This window comes from Portunus trituberculatus, chromosome 30 (genome assembly GCF_017591435.1).
Source record: "Portunus trituberculatus isolate SZX2019 chromosome 30, ASM1759143v1, whole genome shotgun sequence".
NCBI classification, from domain to species: Eukaryota; Metazoa; Arthropoda; class Malacostraca; order Decapoda; family Portunidae; genus Portunus; species Portunus trituberculatus.
Genome location: NC_059284.1, coordinates 7,270,331 through 7,287,644, shown reverse-complemented (window position 1 = coordinate 7,287,644; position 17,314 = coordinate 7,270,331). Strand labels below are relative to the sequence as shown.

Below are 17,314 nucleotides of genomic sequence, written 5' to 3'. Positions count from 1 at the left end.
CCGTCTGCTAATTATCCCCGCTGACTGCCCAATGGTACACCTGTCTGTTTAAGCCTTTACTTGCTACTCATCTCTCCTTGTCCAGGTAAACACAGCCATTAGCGAAAGATTACCTGTGTAGAAGCTTTCTTTTTAAACCTTTCTGAAAATCTTTTGTGCCTTTGTCATTTTTTTTTTTACTCTCTCTCTCTCTCTCTCTCTTATCTGCATAATTGTGTGTGTTATCCTGCTGGAGATGTCTATTGTTACGGAGAGAGAGAGAGAGAGAGAGAGAGAGAGAGAGAGAGAGAGAGAGAGAGGAGAGGGGGGAGGGGAGGAAGTAACCAGTGCTCTCTGACAAGGTATATCCGGCAATCTTCCCCCTGTTTTTAATCCCCCTCTTTGTCCTTTTCCTCCTTCCTTCTCTTCATCCTCTTCCTCCTTTCTCTATGACCTACGTACGTGCGGGTTCTCTGCTTATAAAATGAGTAAAACCCGCTACTCTCTCTCTCTCTCTCTCTCTCTCTCTCTCTCTCTCTCTCTCTCTCGTAACGCCAAGACGTCTAATAACTTCTAATGGACGACATGTTGTAGTTAATACCAAACGACTCCTTTTAAAGAGACAGGGACGTGTTCCTGGGGGTGGATAGGGCTGAGTGGAGGAGTGAAGTTAAGAAGTGGCTGGAGTGATAGTGAGGCAGTATTAAGGAAAGAAATATTGCAGTTTTTTTAGTGGTAGTTTTAAAAATCTGTGGGGGAAATGGCGTGTGTGTGTGTGTGTGTGTGTGTGTGTGTGTGTGTGTGTGTGTGTGTGTGTGTGTGTGTGTGTGTGTGTTTAGTTCCGTTTTCCCTTTCCTAGTTTACTTTAAGTGAGTCTTAGAGTACATTTTCATTATTTTTAATTCATTTATGTAATTTTATTCGAATGTAAGTAACTGTGGTCAATGAATATCTATCTGTCTATCTATCTATCTATTGATGTGAGTGTGTGTGTGTGTGTGTGTGTGTGTGTGTGTGTGTGTGTGTGTGTGTGTGTGTGTGTAGGAAATGAAGCCATCACCGTGTATTGTCATCTTGTCTGCGCAGGGGAGGGTGGAGGAAAGAAGGGAAAATCAGGGAGCCACAGTAGGGAAGAGGGAAGGGAGAGAGGGAGGGAGGAAAGGGAGAAGGAAGTGTAACTGGCAGTGAAAGAGAGGGAGAGAAGAGTACTGGAGGGAGAAATGGAGGGAAAGAAGAAAGATTGTAGGGAGGAACGGCAGAGAGAGAGAGAGAGAGAGAGAGAGAGAGAGAGAGAGAGAGAGAGAGAGAGAGAGAGAGAGAGAGAGAGAGAGAGAGAGAAGAAGAAAGACAAAGAAACTAGTGTAGAGAGAGAGAGAGAGAGAGAGAGAGAGAGAGAGAGAGAGAGAGAGAGAGAGAGAGAGAGGTCAGTAGTGTCCAGTGTAATCCTATTCCAGCCAGTATTTCCACTCTCCCTCTCTCTTTTTCTCTCCCCTCTCCCTCTCTTTCGTCATGGCGCAAGATTTGACGCAACATTAATCCCGCATCATCTCTCTCTCTCTCTCTCTCTCTCTCTCTCTCTCTCTCTCTCTCTCTATCTCCTTAGTTTTCCCCTGTTCTTTCCTTTTCCTCGTTTTGCTATGTTAGAAAATTACTTTCTCTGGGTAATGAGAAATGGAATTATGTCCTCCTCTTCCTCCTCCTCCTCCTCTTCCTCCTCCTCCTCCTTTCTCCTCCTCCTCCTCCTCCTCCTCCCCTTCCTCGCATTCCTTCCATAAACTCCAATGCTTGTCTTTTTTTTTTTTCATAGCTTTCCTTTCTAAACGATCTTCCAATTCTTGTTCTTTCTTTGTATTCCCTCGTGCTTGATCTCTGCATATGAAAGAGACACCGTACTGATAGCCACACGGGGCGGGGCGTCAGGTGAAGTAACACACTAATCACCAGGTAATCCACAAATCATGTCACCTGCACCTCTTATCGGTCAGGTGGCGGCGCAGGTGAGGGCGGCGTGGCAAAGGCTGTCATCGGTTTTTTTGTGTTATATTTATCACCTGCTGAGCTTAATTGGAGGTGTGAAAACGAGCGGTACTGTGTGTGTGCGTGTGTGTGTGTGTGTGTGTGTGTACGTGATTTATAGATGGAGGAGGAGGAGGAGGAGGAGGAGAAGGAAGAAGATAGAGAGGCACAGGGAAATATATCGTTTGGTTGTATGCAAAACAGGATGAGGAAGGGAAGGGAAGTAGAAGAAATTGGAATGAAATGGATGGATGAGAAATAATAGATAAAAAGGGAATAAGAGATTGAGAAGAAAAGGGACGAATAATATTGCTTTGAAAATTAGAAGTAAGGAGAAAAAGACAGAATAAGAGGAAAATTAAAACGTAGAAGAAAAGGAGCTGGTATAGAATTAGGAGGAGAGGAGGAGGAGGAGGAGGAGGAGGAGGAGGAGGAGGAGGAGGAGGAGGAGGAGGAAGAGTATAACAACAAAGAAGCGTCTGTAGAATACAAGATACAATTTCTGAAGTCATCACCCACGCCAATTATGATGTTGAAAGTTGTAATTAGGGAAGAGTGGATGACGGGATTAGTGTGTGTGTGTGTGCGTGTGCGTGTGTGTGTGTGTGTGTGTGTGTGTGTGTGTGTGTGTCGGGTTTCAGCCGCAGCCTGGAGTGACTGTAAAAGTTCACCACCAACTCACAAAAACCGTAAAATAAAACAACTTTCAGACACGAGCAAAGAACCACATTTTTTTCTATCCATTCCTCTCCCTTCCTCTCTCTTTTACACCCTCGTATTTCTTGTACAAACTCGGTGTCTTGTAAACGTTTGACTGGTGGCTTAATAGCTCTTCTACTGTCTTTCTGTATGTATGTCTGTATATCTGATGTGTTCACGAGTTTGTTTAGATATATGCCTTTGAATATATCGTATGTTTTATCTGTCTATATGTCTATAAGTGAACAGAAAGATAAGTTTTCAAATATAGTTAATTCATTTATATATTTTTTTCTATTTTGTCTGTCTGTTTGCCTTATTTTTCATTAGCTTAAATTGAAGTATATAGTGTCCCATGTCTACTTCTTCGTATAGGAATCTGTGAGGATCTTGAAATGTACCACCATGTTTGTTAGTCACCCTCCAGTACACATATCTGTCATAATGTCTATTTCACTTTCTACTGTTACACTGACTTAATAAATCCATAACTATTTGCTTCACCGTTTGTTTGAATGTATTTTTTCTCGTGTGTGTGTGTGTGTGTGTGTGTGTGTGTGTGTGTGTGTGTGTGTGTGTGTGTGTGTGTGTGTGTGTGTATGTGTGGCTGGCTCAGTAAATCAGGGAGTATTGATCAGTGCCGGGGGCGTGAGGGCTGTGGAGTGCCCTCAGCAGAACGCACAGGCAGCGGTGATATATGTTACGTGCTCTTCATATTATTTTAGGCCCTAACCCTTCTATTTGTCCTTCCCGGGTTGTCTCTCTCTCTCTCTCTCTCTCTCTCTCTCTCTCTCTCTCTCTCTCTCTCTCTCTCTCTCTCTGCATCTTATTTTCTCTCAAATTCGACATGTTTTTCGCTTTTCCTTAATAATTTTTATTAAATTTTCTTACATCTCTCTTCTTCCAATTTCTACGACTTATTTTCTATATTTCTTTTTCTCTTTTTTTTCATTTTCCTTGATATCCTCCCCTTTTCTTCTTCTTCTTCTTCTTCCTTCTCCTCCGTATTTCATTCCCTCTCGCATATTTCTTATCTTCTTTCATGTCTTCGTCCTTCACCTGTCTCGTTTCCTCTCCTGCATGGTTTCCTCTCTCCATTCTTCACCCTCTTCTTCCTCCTCTCCCTCTTCATCCTTTCTCGTTTTTCCTTTCTCCATTTTTCCTTCTTCCAATCAGTCCTTCCAACTTCATCATTCCCTTTGCCTTTCCTTTCATCAATTATTCCTTCTCTCTCTCTCTCTCTCTCTCTCTCTCTCTCTCTCTCTCTCTCTCTCTGGTTTTCATATTGTAAGGAGTGAATTTTCTTTTCCAGCTTTTTTTCTGTATTATTATGTCTTATATTATTTGTATCTTCCCTTACGTCTCGCCTCCTCCTCCTCCTCCTCCTCCTCCTCCTCCTCCTCCTCCTCCTCCTCCTCCTCCTCCTCCTCCTCCTCCTCCTCCTCCTCCTCTTCCACCTCTGAGCCAAATGACACTGTTGTTGTTGTTGCGCCAGAATTCTATAGATTTACACATATTTCTGATCCCTAACCTCCTTCTGCTCCTTCTGCAGATTGGGGTCGCCGTACAAGGGGCATGTCAGCAGCGGCGGCGTCGGGGGCGGCAGTGCCATCCCCACTCCGGCACTGGGGGGGCGCAGACCTCCCCCGGATCACCATGGCCGGATCCTCAGGAGTGCCACACCTGCGTCATCGTCAGGAGCTTCTACAGGTAGGTTATAGAGTGCTTCGTCTTGCTTTAAGGGTTTTTAGGCATTTTTTTTCTTATTTATTACTTTCCTGGCAGGTAGTTTGGAAAGTCCCAAGTGTCGCTTTCCCCCTAGGCTCCTTGCAGGGAACGTCCAAGGGCAGGTGTATCCTGTGGGAAGATCTGTCACGCCTGAAGTCCCGTCAGGAAATCTTTGTCTTTGTTTTAATGCTAAAGAAAATAAAACGGAGGTTGTGTTTTTTTCTGGTGGCTGGACGCGGCGGGGAGCTGAGCGGCGTACCATTGCGCGGCGTAGCGTGGCGTGGCGTGGGGAGGCATGGACAGCATCACTTTCATCACTTTTATCAATTTTCACATTTCTTCTACTCTCCTCCATACTCTCCCATATCACTCTCCTTTCTATACCTGCCGCCCCTCTCTCCCCCACCCCGCCACCCAATCAGGACCGAGGTACTCACATCCCCCTCCCTGTGCGAACCCCACATCTGTGTCAACTCTGCGGCAAGACGACCTTCCGCGGCGGTAATGAGAGAGGGATTGAAAAGTGCACGGGCTCATTAAGGCGGACATGGTGGAGGGGGGCCGTGGTAGTGAAAAGGACGCGCCGTACCCTTATCTCTTTATCTCCTCACCCCTGCGCCCTCCACCACCCCACTCGTCCATCCTCGTCAAGTAAAGGAAATGCTGACGTGTAAAAATTTTGCCTTAATGCGCCTGAAGGGTCTTTGATGTTCCTCTGGTTAATACCATCCAAATTATTCTCTCGTACAGTTTCTCGGTGTCAGTTTGTTTCTTCGCCTCTTTGCATGGTGATTCTGTTCTCAATTTGTCCATCGCTGAATAAAATGAGTTTGTTTTATCATACATTAGCATCATTTACTTTCTTTTACTTGTGCACTGTCTTCTCAATTTGTCTGTCTTGTATCTTCCAAACGAGTCATCTTTCTTCCCTCTTTGTCTATCGTTAAAAATAAAAATAAAACATTTCTAGAGATATTAAAATCCAAGTTGTTTTTTCACCTCGTGTACTCTCCTCATTTTATCTGTCTGTCTGCTCTCTTTCTCTTCTCTGTTCGTCTGTCTCTGGGAAGCAAAAGGGCGTTTGTTTTTTGAGGTGAAGGAAAGAGAAACAGCTAACCAGACTTTTGGGCGAGAGGGAGACTGTCTGCAGGCGACGGGAGGGCGGAGGGAATAGGGAGGGGAAAAGAGGAGAGAAAGCCGAGAGAGGGAGGGAGAGAGAGGAGAGGGAAGGGAGGGAATATTCGATCGGAAGAGCTGAGAGAGAGAGAGAGAGAGAGAGAGAGAGAGAGAGAGAGAGAGAGAGAGAGAGAGAGCGGCTCTTCATAACAAAGAAGGGAAGAGGTTAAGGATGGATGAAAAATAAGATCTAAAAACGAGCACTGAAGTGGAAGAGGAAACTGAATACGAAGATGAAGTGGAAGAACTTGAAGAACGAGGAGGAGGAGGAGGAGGAGGAGGAAATAGAGAGAGAAAAAGAAATACACATAAGAGAGGAAAGAACGGAAGCATTGCAGTGGCGAAGAGAGACACGAGAGAGACGAGAAGAAAAAAAAAAAACAGGAGGTACGCTGCTAGAGAGAGAGAGAGAGAGAGAGAGAGAGAGAGAGAGAGAGGAGGATTCTTGAGAGGAGGCAGGGTAGGAATGGGGCTTAACTCTGCGTCCCAACTGCTGCCGTTCTTATTGCTCATAGCGGGAGAAGGTGAGGACTGGACGCAATAAAGTACACATTACACCCTGATGGCGCCTACACCCTCTTGGACCGCTGCTACGCCCTCCTGCTGACACTCTAAATCGTCCCTAGCCCCTTCTGCATTTCTACCTCACCCTCCCTGGTCTTGCTAACATCACCCTGCATGCTACACCTTTTTTTCACTCTTTTGCATTCCTTTGACACCTTACGTGGTTATATTTGCATTACCCTGACATGCTACAGGCGCCTACACCCTTTTTGAATCTCTGCTACACCACCCTACACCCTCCCTAATTTTTTCTGACATCACCCTTCACCCTTATTTTCTCATACATTCTTCTCGTTTATTCTTGCAAAGTCTTGACATTCTAAAAGTGTTTACATCCTTTTTAAACCTCTACTACACCCTCCTACACCCTTACTAGTCTTGCAAACATCATCCTTCACCCTTCTGCTTTCCTCGTACATTCTGTTCGATCATGTTTGCTTCACCCTGAAACCCTACAGACGCCTACACCCTTCTGAACTGTTGTTACACCCTCCCTGGCTTAGCTTACCTCACCCTCAGCACCCTAGGGACGCCTGCACCCTAGAGACACTCTTATATTCACCCTTTACCGACATTTCTATTTTTTTCTTTGTTTTATCCTTTATTCTTTTCGCTCACCATTTAGTTCACGCGAAGATACACTCTCCTAAGTCCTTTGGGAATGCTATTTACACTCATCCTTTTAGCTAATATCAACCTTTTTATCCTTTATCATATTTTGGTCTTTTATCAAATCCTTTCCAACACATCATCTTTCGCTTCCTTTCCTTTATTTCCTTTTATCTTTGTATCCTCTCCATGCATTTATTTTCTTCTAAAGCCACAGGTACTGATATCCTTTACAAATCTCCTTTCAACCTTTCTCTATCCTACCTTTGCTATTTATTCCTTATCCTTGTGTCCTTCTTTTCATTATCTTTTATCTATCCCTTTCCTTATTCTACATCATTCATTATCCTTTCTACATCACATCTTTCTTACATCATTCTCTCTCCCTTCTTCTCCATCCTTCTACGTTCCTTCAGTCTCCGAGTAGTGGCCTTGTGAGCTCCTGAAGAACATGACCCGCCTTTCAGAGTATCTCCAGTGCCACAAGGGTCAGCAGTGCCACGCCGGGGCCATTAGGAGTCATGGTGCAGGTCGAAGGCATTAGGATTAGCAGAGAGTTAGAGAGAGAGAGAGAGAGAGAGAGAGAGAGAGAGAGAGAGAGAGAGAGAGAGAGAGAGGGTGGGTATTGAAATGGATAACTTGTGATGATCAAGGATTCAAATTAAGTTGGTAGTAGTAGTAGTAGTAGTAGTAGTAGTAGTTGTAATAGTAGTAATATCATTATTATTATAGTATTATTATTGGTTATTAGTATTATTATCATTGTTATTAGTTATTAGTCATTAGTAGCAGTAGTAGTAGTAGTAGTAGTAGTAGTAGTAGTAGTAGTAGTAGTAGTAGTAGTAGTAGTAGTAGTAGTAGTAGTAGTAGTAGTAGTAGTAGTAGTAGTAGAAGTAGTACTAGTAGTAGTAGTAGCAGCAGTAACGAGAGGAACAGTAGGATGAGAGAAACTAGTAGGAAGAGAATGTTGAGATGGAGAATGAGATTGAAAAAATGAGAAGAGGGGAAAAAGTGGAATTTTTGAGCGTGTCTGGCATTACTGAGGGGAGAAAATGGAAAAAAGAGGGGAAAATAAATATATAAAGGGGGAAGGTAATGAGAAAGGAAAGAGGAAAATGTGATAATGAGAGTAGAAAACAGTGTTAAGGAATAGAGAGAGAGAGAGAGAGAGAGAGAGAGAGAGAGAGAGAGAGAGAGAGAGAGAGAGAGAGAGAGAGAGAGAGAATTTGACTGTTTTTAATACTCGGCAGGAGGGATGGAGGAAAATTATGATGGTGACGGATGGAGGGAGAAGGAGAGATAAGCCTGTTGCTGATAGATTAATGACGGAGGGAGAGGAAGAGGGGAAAAAATAAAAGGGTAACAGGATGAGGGAGGGAAAGTAGAAATATCTGCCCTTGTTAACATTATGGAATTTGTGGACAGAACTAATGTAATGTTTTTTGTAGCTAATGATGCGATGATGTTTAGCACTCTCTCTCTCTCTCTCTCTCTCTCTCTCTCTCTCTCTCTCTCTGCACTCTATTTTGCTTTTCTCCATCTACATTCGTCTTGCAAGGAGGAAGAATATAAATAGAAGGAAAATCTTGAATGTGGTAGGAGAGAGAGAGAAAAAAAGGGAGGAGAGGAAAGATAAAGAAGAAACAGAGAGAAATGAGAAGGGTCTAATAATGTAAGGAAGGAATATATGAAGAAATAAGAGAGAAGTGGAAGAGGAAGTTTGTAGAGAGAGAGAGAGAGAGAGAGAGAGAGAGAGAGAGAGAGAGAGAGAGAGAGAGAGAGAGAGAGAGAGAGATGTAATGGCCCCGAGTGAGAGGTGTGGCGTGAAGGGGCCTGGACAAGAGAATGGACGGGCGTATGTGTGTGTGTGTGTGTGTGTGTGTGTGTGTGTGTGTGTGTGTGTGTGTGTGTGTGTGTCAGAAGGTGTTGTTTACTCTCGTTAATGAATGGTGTGCCTCGCCGTGTGTCAGTGGCTCTCTCCAGCAAGAATTGGCAGGGACCTTTGTTTGTCTGTCGCTTTTTCATTGCTTTTTTTTCTAACTTTGTATTTTTATGTTGTTTTTGTTGTTTTAGTGTTTTTTTTCTATTTTCTTCTATTTTTTTTTACTTTTTATTTCTTTTTCTCAGGATTTATGTATCGACTGTTTTTTTTTTTTTACCTCTTTCCTTTTTTTTAATGTTTTGTTACTCGTAATTTTCTTTTCTGGATTTATTTTTCTTAGTATTGTTCCTGTCTGGGGATTAATTTTCATTAATATATTTAGCATCTTTCTTCCTTTTGATTTTTTTCTATTTTCGTTACTAATTATTGTTTTCTTTCCTCTCTCCCTCGCCTATTCATGTAACCCTTTCACAGTTACGTACGTTCCTTTACTACCAAACAGAACATCATGAAAGAACATTTTACACAATCGCAAGAAAAATATATAATACAATGTTAATCTTGTCTTTTCTGCTCCACAAAAGCATTCAAGACACAACAGTGCAAGAATGAACAGTTAAGAAAGAAACATGTTCCAGTACTCAAAGTTATAAAGCAGTGAAAGGGTTAAAACTTGTGAACGATGAACAAGAGACAAGATTTACATTTCGTTAGTTTCCGGATATGAACGTGGCTCATTTAACGCTCTGTTCAACGAGGGAAGAAACTCAAATGACTATCATCTATATCTGGATTAAATACGCGGGAGACTCCAGACTTAGCGAGGTTTTCAAGGAACAGACACCAAGATCTTTTGTCGCGCACAGACGGAGAAGAAAGAGTTGAGAAAGCACAAGGGGGAAAGAAGAAAGAAAGGCGGTACAGGTGAAGAGGACAATGAGAGGGAGAAGAGGACAGGGAGAGGGAGGGAGAGGGAAAAAAATGACCCCCTTCAGTACCTTTTGGGAGAGTAGAACGTTTCATCTTGCGTTTTATTGCCGACTTTCTTCTTATACTCACGATTTTAGGATCCAGTGGTAAATATCTTCCCGCCCAGAGGTACTTTCCGCCCCGGTATTGGCCTGGCCGCGGGGACTCCTCTTTTTTTACGCCGATGGTCCTGTGGCGGCCAAAGAGGCAATCCGGGGGTAGCTGAGGGCGTCTTTGTAACATCCCGTCAGCACCTCCGTCTGTTGTGTTGATACTCTTGCAGAATGGGGTGTGATGGAACAAGTAGTATGAGAGAGAGAGAGAGAGAGAGAGAGAGAGAGAGAGAGAGAGAGAGAGAGAGAGAGAGAGAGAGAGAGAGAGAGAGATCCTACAGACCTAGCTAATGCTCATATATTGAAACACTTCTTAGCCGCATCCTCAATACTTTCGAAAGGCTCTTTTGAAGTTATATATGTTTCTAAGAGTATTTCTGTGATTCTAGATACAGACTAAGAAGGTTTATACATTATTAACATAAGAAACACTATTTAGAACCCAGTAAATCGTTCATGAGGTTTTGAAAGCAGTGGTGAGAGAGCAATGCGTTTTTAGAATGTTATTATGGTCTTAGTGACAGATTTACAAGATTTCAGATTTATTATCAGGAGAAACAATCTTTATTACTCGGCATATAAACTTTATGGCCTTCATATTAGTCGTGGAGAACCGAAGAAACATTAAAACTCCTCCAGTAATTTTTGTTGGCTTTGAAAACAGTCGTGATGAAAGAGCAACAAAATTTCGTCATCATTAACGGGAGCAACATTTCAGAACTCAGGTACTCATTTCCACGGTTTTTGTAAATATTCATGGCCAGAGAATAAGTCTTCTATAATATCAACCGTAGTAAATAGTCATAACTCAGCTTATCTTTTCTTTTTGCTTTTCTAAACATTTTTGCGAGAGAGCAAGATTTCCACATCATTAAACGGAGAAACACTATATTTTACTAGATCATTTATGCTGCTTTTGAGAATATTTATGGCGAGAGTGCAATAAGATTATCAACCAGAGAAACATTAAAACTCATCTGATAATTTCTGTGGATTCTGAAAGCAGTGATGACAAGAGAATAACCGGAGAAACATTGAAGCTCACCTAGTTATTTCTATGGGCTTTGAAGATAGACGTGATGAGAGGACGACAAAATTTCTATATTATTAATCGGAGAACTACTGCACTCTCTTAATCGTTTCTGTTGCTTTTTTAAACGATTATGATGAGAAAGCAGCAATATTTCAACATTAACAGTCGGAGAAACACTGAAATTCACCTAATCATTTCTGCAGCCTTTGAAAACAGACGTGATGAGAGGACGACAAGATTTCTATATTATCACTCGGAGAACTACTAACACTCACCTAATCGTTTCTGTTGCTTTTTTAAACGATTATGATGAGAAAGCAGCAAGATTTCAACATTAACAACCGGAGAAACATTGAAACTCACGTAATTATTCCTGCGGGCTTTGAAAACAGACGTGGCAAGAGAGCAAAGCGTCTCACAATAACAGCAGTACAGGGAAAGGGAACACAGACACCCGATGACCAGTAGGGAACATTAACACAGCTATTATTGATGTGCCGAGGGTCGTGGTGGCGCCGCTGGGCACTAGAAGACACAAGTGGTGCCACGGCCCCCACGACACCTGGCGACAACGACCAAGAGATTCCTTATGGCGTCTCCTTCAGGAAGTCACAGGTGGTGCAAGTAGAGGTTGTGATGGTGGTGGTGTCGGTTGTCATGGTGGGTGTGTGTCGTCATCAGCATTTTTCATTGTTCATTTTCTGTTTTATTTTTCTTCTTTTGTTTGTCCTGTTCTTATTACTGGTATTTTTTTTCTTTCTCCTAGTTTGTCTCTTTTCTCCTCCTTTTCGTTTTCTTCCTCCTTCTCTTTTTCTTCCTCCGCAATGTCTTAAACATTCGTTAAAACAGAGGTGGATTTCTGGTGTGGGGGAGTTGGCTTGCAGTGCCTGGCGTTGGTAGGCGATTCTTTCCCGACACTTTTATTTGTAGTGATAGTGACACATAACTCTTTTCTCGTTCCTCATCAAAATTTCCATACAATTTCTCCATGTTGTATGGATTTTCCTTATATCCTGCCAGGCTTTAGCTAGAGGGAGTGATGGATGGGGAGGAGCCTTCGCCTTTGCTATCCTTTTTCTCTAGCATTAGTTTAGATTGAGTAGACCACAGGCAGCCTAGTAAGGACCACTTGGGCTGCTGCTGTTTGTTTCTCTTTTGTTTGTACTACCTTTGAATATTTGGGTCTTTCTTTATTTTCCTTTGTATTTCTGCTCTCCCGTGATAGGCAGATACTGAGGTAATCTAGTAGAGGAGGCCAAGAGGCTGTTAGCGCCGCCACCCCTTCTTAAGATCGTGGACGAGGAGATGAGGGAATTTTGCGAGACCTTTGTGTATAGTGATGCTGACATGGTGACGATGATAGTGCTAAGCTTACGTGCTGTTGATAGTCGTGGTGATGCTGTTGTTGCTTCCATTTTCTTCTTATTGTTCTTGTTCTTTCTCCCCGTCGTTTAAAGTGTTGAGCGTCGCAAGAGAAGCAGCAATGAGTGAAGAGTGGAGTGTCTCGTAATTCATTAAGTAGCCTTCCAGTATTAAACTTTCACGAGGAGGAGGAGGAGGAGGCATGCGAATAGGGGTGTCCTGTTTACGTAATTGAGCAGCTTGTGTTGTTTAGGAGAGAGAGGTTATGGAAGAGGAGGAGGAGGAGGAGGAGGAGGAGGAGGAGGAGGAGGAGTGCATTAAGTGGCGCTGTGAGAAGCCTGGATAATGTAGAGGAGGAAAAATGGATCAGAAGAAAGGCATGTTGAGAGACAAAAGAAAAAAAAAATAGAGAGAGAGAGAGAGAGAGAGAGAGAGAGAGAGAGAGAGAGAGAGTAGAGAATGAAGATGAAGGCAAAAGGGATATGATTGCAGAAGAGTTGGAAGAGAAGGAGGAGTAGGAGGAGGAGGAGGAGGAGGAGGAGAAGGATGAGGAGGTTAAGAGGAGTGCTTTGAATGAGTAGCGAGCGAACAAACCCAGGCAGGCGGAGGGAAACTAACTCTTCAGAAGGGAAAAAAGGGAAGGAGAGGAAAAAGGCTAATGATACCTTGGGAGAAGAAGAATAAAGAAGGATGCTTGAAAAAAAGAAAGCAAAAAGAAAAAAAGGATAGCAAGGAAAGACTGGCATTAAATCTCTCTCTCTCTCTCTCTCTGGTAGAAGATTGATCGTGAGGGTGGAGGAGAGGGAAGAGAAACATGCAAGAAAAGATGTGGGGAAGAGAAGTGATAATTTAGGAGAGACAGGAAAGGTGGATGAAGGAGAGAGAGAGAGAGAGAGAGAGAGAGAGAGACAGAGAGAGAGAGAGAGAGAGAGAGAGAGAGAGAGAGAGAGAGAGAGAGAGAGAGTGTGTGTGTGTGTGTGTGTGTGTGTGTGTGTGTGTGTGTGTGTGTGTGTGTGCGTTTGTGTGTCTACGGTAAAGAAAAGAATAGGAAAGATGGAGAGACAGAGATACAAAACAGACAGACAAACAAACAAACAAGAAGATAGAACTGTAATTAAAAAAAAAGAAAGAAAACACTTAAGAAAATTAAATCCTGAATCAGTTTAATTTCAGGCAAAGTCATACATCTGGTACTCCTCCTCCTCCTCCTCCTCCTCCTCCTCCTCCTCCTCCTCCTCCTCCTCCTCCTCCTCCTCCTCCTCCCCTCCAAATCGCTCTTCCGAAATATGGCAAAATCCTTGGAGTTTACGAACGTAGAAAGTAGAGAAAGATAGAGAAGGGAGTGAGAAATAGGAGGAAGAAAAGGAGGAGGAGGAGGAGGAGGAGGAGGAGGAGACCATTTCAAGCTAGGCCTAAACTTGTGCAATTTTATTTATATTAAGGATTCGCAGACGGAGTTACGGTGACGAGAACGAGGAGGAGGAGAAGGAGAAAGAAGAGGAGGAGGAGGAGGAGGAGGAGGAGGAGGAGGAGGAGGAGGAGGAGGAGAGGCGTGTTTCTTATTGCACCAAAGGGTCGTCCACGCCTTTTACCCCTAGATTAAGTATTCCCCTTACCATTGACCCTTTCCTTCCCCTCCTCCCCACTCCCCATCAGATCCCTAGGAGTGTTTCTGAGCATATCTAGAGCGAAATGGCGCCTTGTCCTCTCCTAGTGATAGTAGTAGTAGTAGTAGTAGTAGTAGTAGTAGTAGTGGTAGAAGCAGCAGCAGAATTAAAAGTAACAGCAGCAACAACAGCAACAATAACACCACTACTCCTTCTTTCTTATTTAAACAAGACAAAAAAAATCAATAGTAGTAGAAGCAGCAGTCGTAGAAGTCGTAGTAGTAGTAGTAGTAGTAGTAGTAGTAGTAGTAGTAGTAGTAGTAGTAGTAGTAGTAGTAGTAGCAATAACACCACTAGTCCTTCAGAAGACAGGATATTCGGTGGTCTTGGAATGAAATGTAAGGTTTATCAGTGCGAATCAGATTTTACGGCACCGTCCATTTTTTGTGAGGGAAGGAACAGAAAATGGAAGACGAAGGGAACATCGAGGGACAAAGAACCGTACAAGTCACATGTATATAAGAAATGGATGTAATAAAAGTAGAAAAAGGCAGAAATATATACACACTGAGCTGTAGTTTGAGAATAGATTGGAGGAATACAAGAAGAATTAAGGAAGATTAAAGAAATATTGTGATTGTAGTAAAGTGATTAGTAAAGTGTTGAAAAAAAGAAAGAAAGACTGTATTGTGGTGTTTGATTATAAAAGTAATTGAAGAAAAAGAAATACAATAACTAGAAAGTGAGTAAAATGGAAAAACAATAGATACAAGACCATTATGAATTTGGAAGTAACGAAAACAAACGAAAAGAAAAAAAATGATTCAATAGATGTTTTAAAAATACGAATAAACAAAAAAATATATAAAAAGAAACTGAAATGAGGAAAAATAAACCAAACACACTACTAGAAATAATAAACACATCAAAATAAATAGTTAAATAGGAGTGTCAGGGGAAAGAAAGATTGGAGGAGTAGCTAAGGGGAAAAATAAAGGAAGAAGAAAGAGGAGAAAGCCGCTTAGGCCTCACAGCTTACACCACCTAAAGTTTGTTGTGAATTCACGGTGAGAGAGAGAGAGAGAGAGAGAGAGAGAGAGAGAGAGAGAGAGATAGCAGGTTACAAATATACACCAAGAATGAGTAGAAAATAGCAAAATTAGACTATATTGGCAGGATTATAAGTCTTTCTGGTAACGAAGCATGGAATTCGGCAGGGTAGTGGTGGTGGTGGTAGTAGAAGTCGTGGTAGTGGTGTGTGGTGTTATAGTGATGGTGGTCGTGGTCATTTGTAGTGAGATGGAGAAATAGTGGTAGTGGTGGTAGTGGTGGTGGTAGTAGTAGTCGTAGTAGTGATGGTGGGTGATGAGGTAGTGATAGTGGTATTAGTAATTTGTAGTGAGATGGGGAAGCAATGATGGTGGTGGTGGTGGTAGTAATGGTGGTGGTTGTTCCGGTGGTGGTGGTGGTGGTGGTGGTGGTGGTTGTTGCGGTGGTGGTGGTGGTGGTGGTGATGGTGGTAGTGGTGACAGTGGTGGTAGTAGTGGTGGCTGTGGTGTTGGTGGTAGTAGTAGTAGTGGTGGGTGTGGGGGTGGTGGTGGTAGTGGTGGTAGTGATGATGGTGATGGTGGTGGTGGTGGTGGTGGTGGTGGTGGTGATTAGCCGGTCAATGGGCGCCCCAGGTCCTCGTTGATGAAGTATTCATTTGGTAAATCACATTTCTGACTTGGCCTGTGTGTTGAAAAGTGGCTGACTGCATTGACAGAGAGAGAGAGAGAGAGAGAGAGAGAGAGAGAGAGAGAGAGAGAGTTTAATGCCAGCTCCACCTCCTCTGTATCTATATTTAGCTGTTGTGCAAGTCAACACATCTATATCTAATTCATTTCTATTTCCTACACTCACTCCCTCTCTCTCTCTCTCTCTCTCTCTCTCTCTCTCTCTCTCTCTCTCTCTCTCTCTCTCTCTCTCTCTCTTAGCATTATACATGAAAGAGGAAAGCTGTAACTGTATGTGTGTGTGTGTGTGTGTGTGTGTGTGTGTGTGTGTGCACGTTTGAAATGTCACACTGTCCCTGGAGCATGGAAAATTACCATCACCGAGCCACCTTCCTGCCACACCTCTTCCATCCTCCTCCTCCTCCTCCTCCTCCTCCTCCTCCTCCTCCTCCTCCTCCTCTTCCTCCTCCTCCTCCTTTCTCAACCTATATTCCTCACCAGCCCATCCTATTAACCATACATTCCTCACCTTTGCTCCTCCCAATCTTGTCCCACATAACCCTGCCTCCCCCTTCCTCCTCTGCCCCTGCCTTTATTCTGTAATCTCTCTCTCTCTCTCTCTCTCTCTCTCTCTCTCTCTCTCTCTCTCTCTCTCTCTCTCTCTCTCTCTCTCTCTCTCTCTCTCTCTCTCTCTCTCTCGCCCTTTGACATTAGCTTACCTTGTTTCCATGTAGATCACCTCCCACATTACCTGATGAGAGAGAGAGAGAGAGAGAGAGAGAGAGAGAGAGAGAGAGGGAAATTTTGCAAGTTGACGCAACATCATTAGTCCATCAAAAATAAATTAGTGACTTAATTAGATTTGCGATTTTACAGCATACTTCAGGAGGAGGAGGAGGAGGAGGAGGAGGAGGAGAAGAAGAAGAAGAAGACGAAGAAGAAGATGGTGCCTTCTCCTCCTTCTCCTTCTCCTTCTCCTTCTCCTCCTCCTCCTCCTCCTCCTCCTCCTCCTTCTCCTTCTTCTCCTTCTCCTGCTCCTCCTCCTCCTCTTCCTCCTCCTCTCTTCTGTCTTCTACAAGTGATATCCCGAACTTGGCTCAGAAGTCGCGTTAAGTTCCCGAGAGGAGACCATCGGAAAGTTGTTTGATTTGGTCCCGACGTGGTGTTGTCCCGATGCTGACGGCTTGGTGGTGGTGGTGGTGGTGGTGGTGGTGGTGGTGGTATGGTGGCGGTGGTGGTGGTGCGTATTATATGTTTATGTATGATTCTTACCGTTTTTTCTTGTTTTTCATATTGTTTTTCATATTTTCTTGTTTCCATATTGTTTTCTTCATTTTTGTCTCCATTTCTCGTGCATTTTCTTTTTTATAATTTTTTTGCACACAAACACCTCGTTATTTTCACATTTGTCGCCTCATTAATCCTCATCTCTTTTTACTTTCTCAAATTTATGCATCCTTTTTTAAGCCTTGAATTCAAACACCATTTTTCATACTCACCGCCACCACCATCACTACCACCACCACCACCACCACCACCACCACCACCACTCATTTCACCGTTGCCTCATCCCTCATCGCTTTACACCATTTCCCCATCACTGCATTACCTGTGGCCTTGTACGTGTCAAGCCCACATCCAGGTGTTCCCATAAGGCACTGGTATGCTTCTTGTTGGGGAGGCGAGAGACTTTAGCGGAGTGGAGAGACTAAGGTGAACTGAGAACAATAGGCAGTAGATGCATTGAGGTTTAGTTATTTTTGATTCCTAAATATGTTTTCCTGACTGGATTTTGTGTCTAGGTAAGATCTTTTTAGATAGAAACAAATACAGGTTTTAATTTCGCATTAGACGTTAAGAAA

General features: G+C 43.1%; 1 protein-coding gene across 1 annotated transcript in view; it reads left to right on the top strand.

Annotated features, from left to right (window-relative positions):
- Positions 1–17,314, top strand: part of LOC123510804 (neuron navigator 3-like) — a 700,801-nt gene that overhangs the window by 366,753 nt on the left and 316,734 nt on the right. Inside the window, 1 exon segment of the mRNA XM_045266186.1 lies at positions 4,247–4,404. Coding sequence (XP_045122121.1) covers positions 4,247–4,404 — 158 coding nt within the window.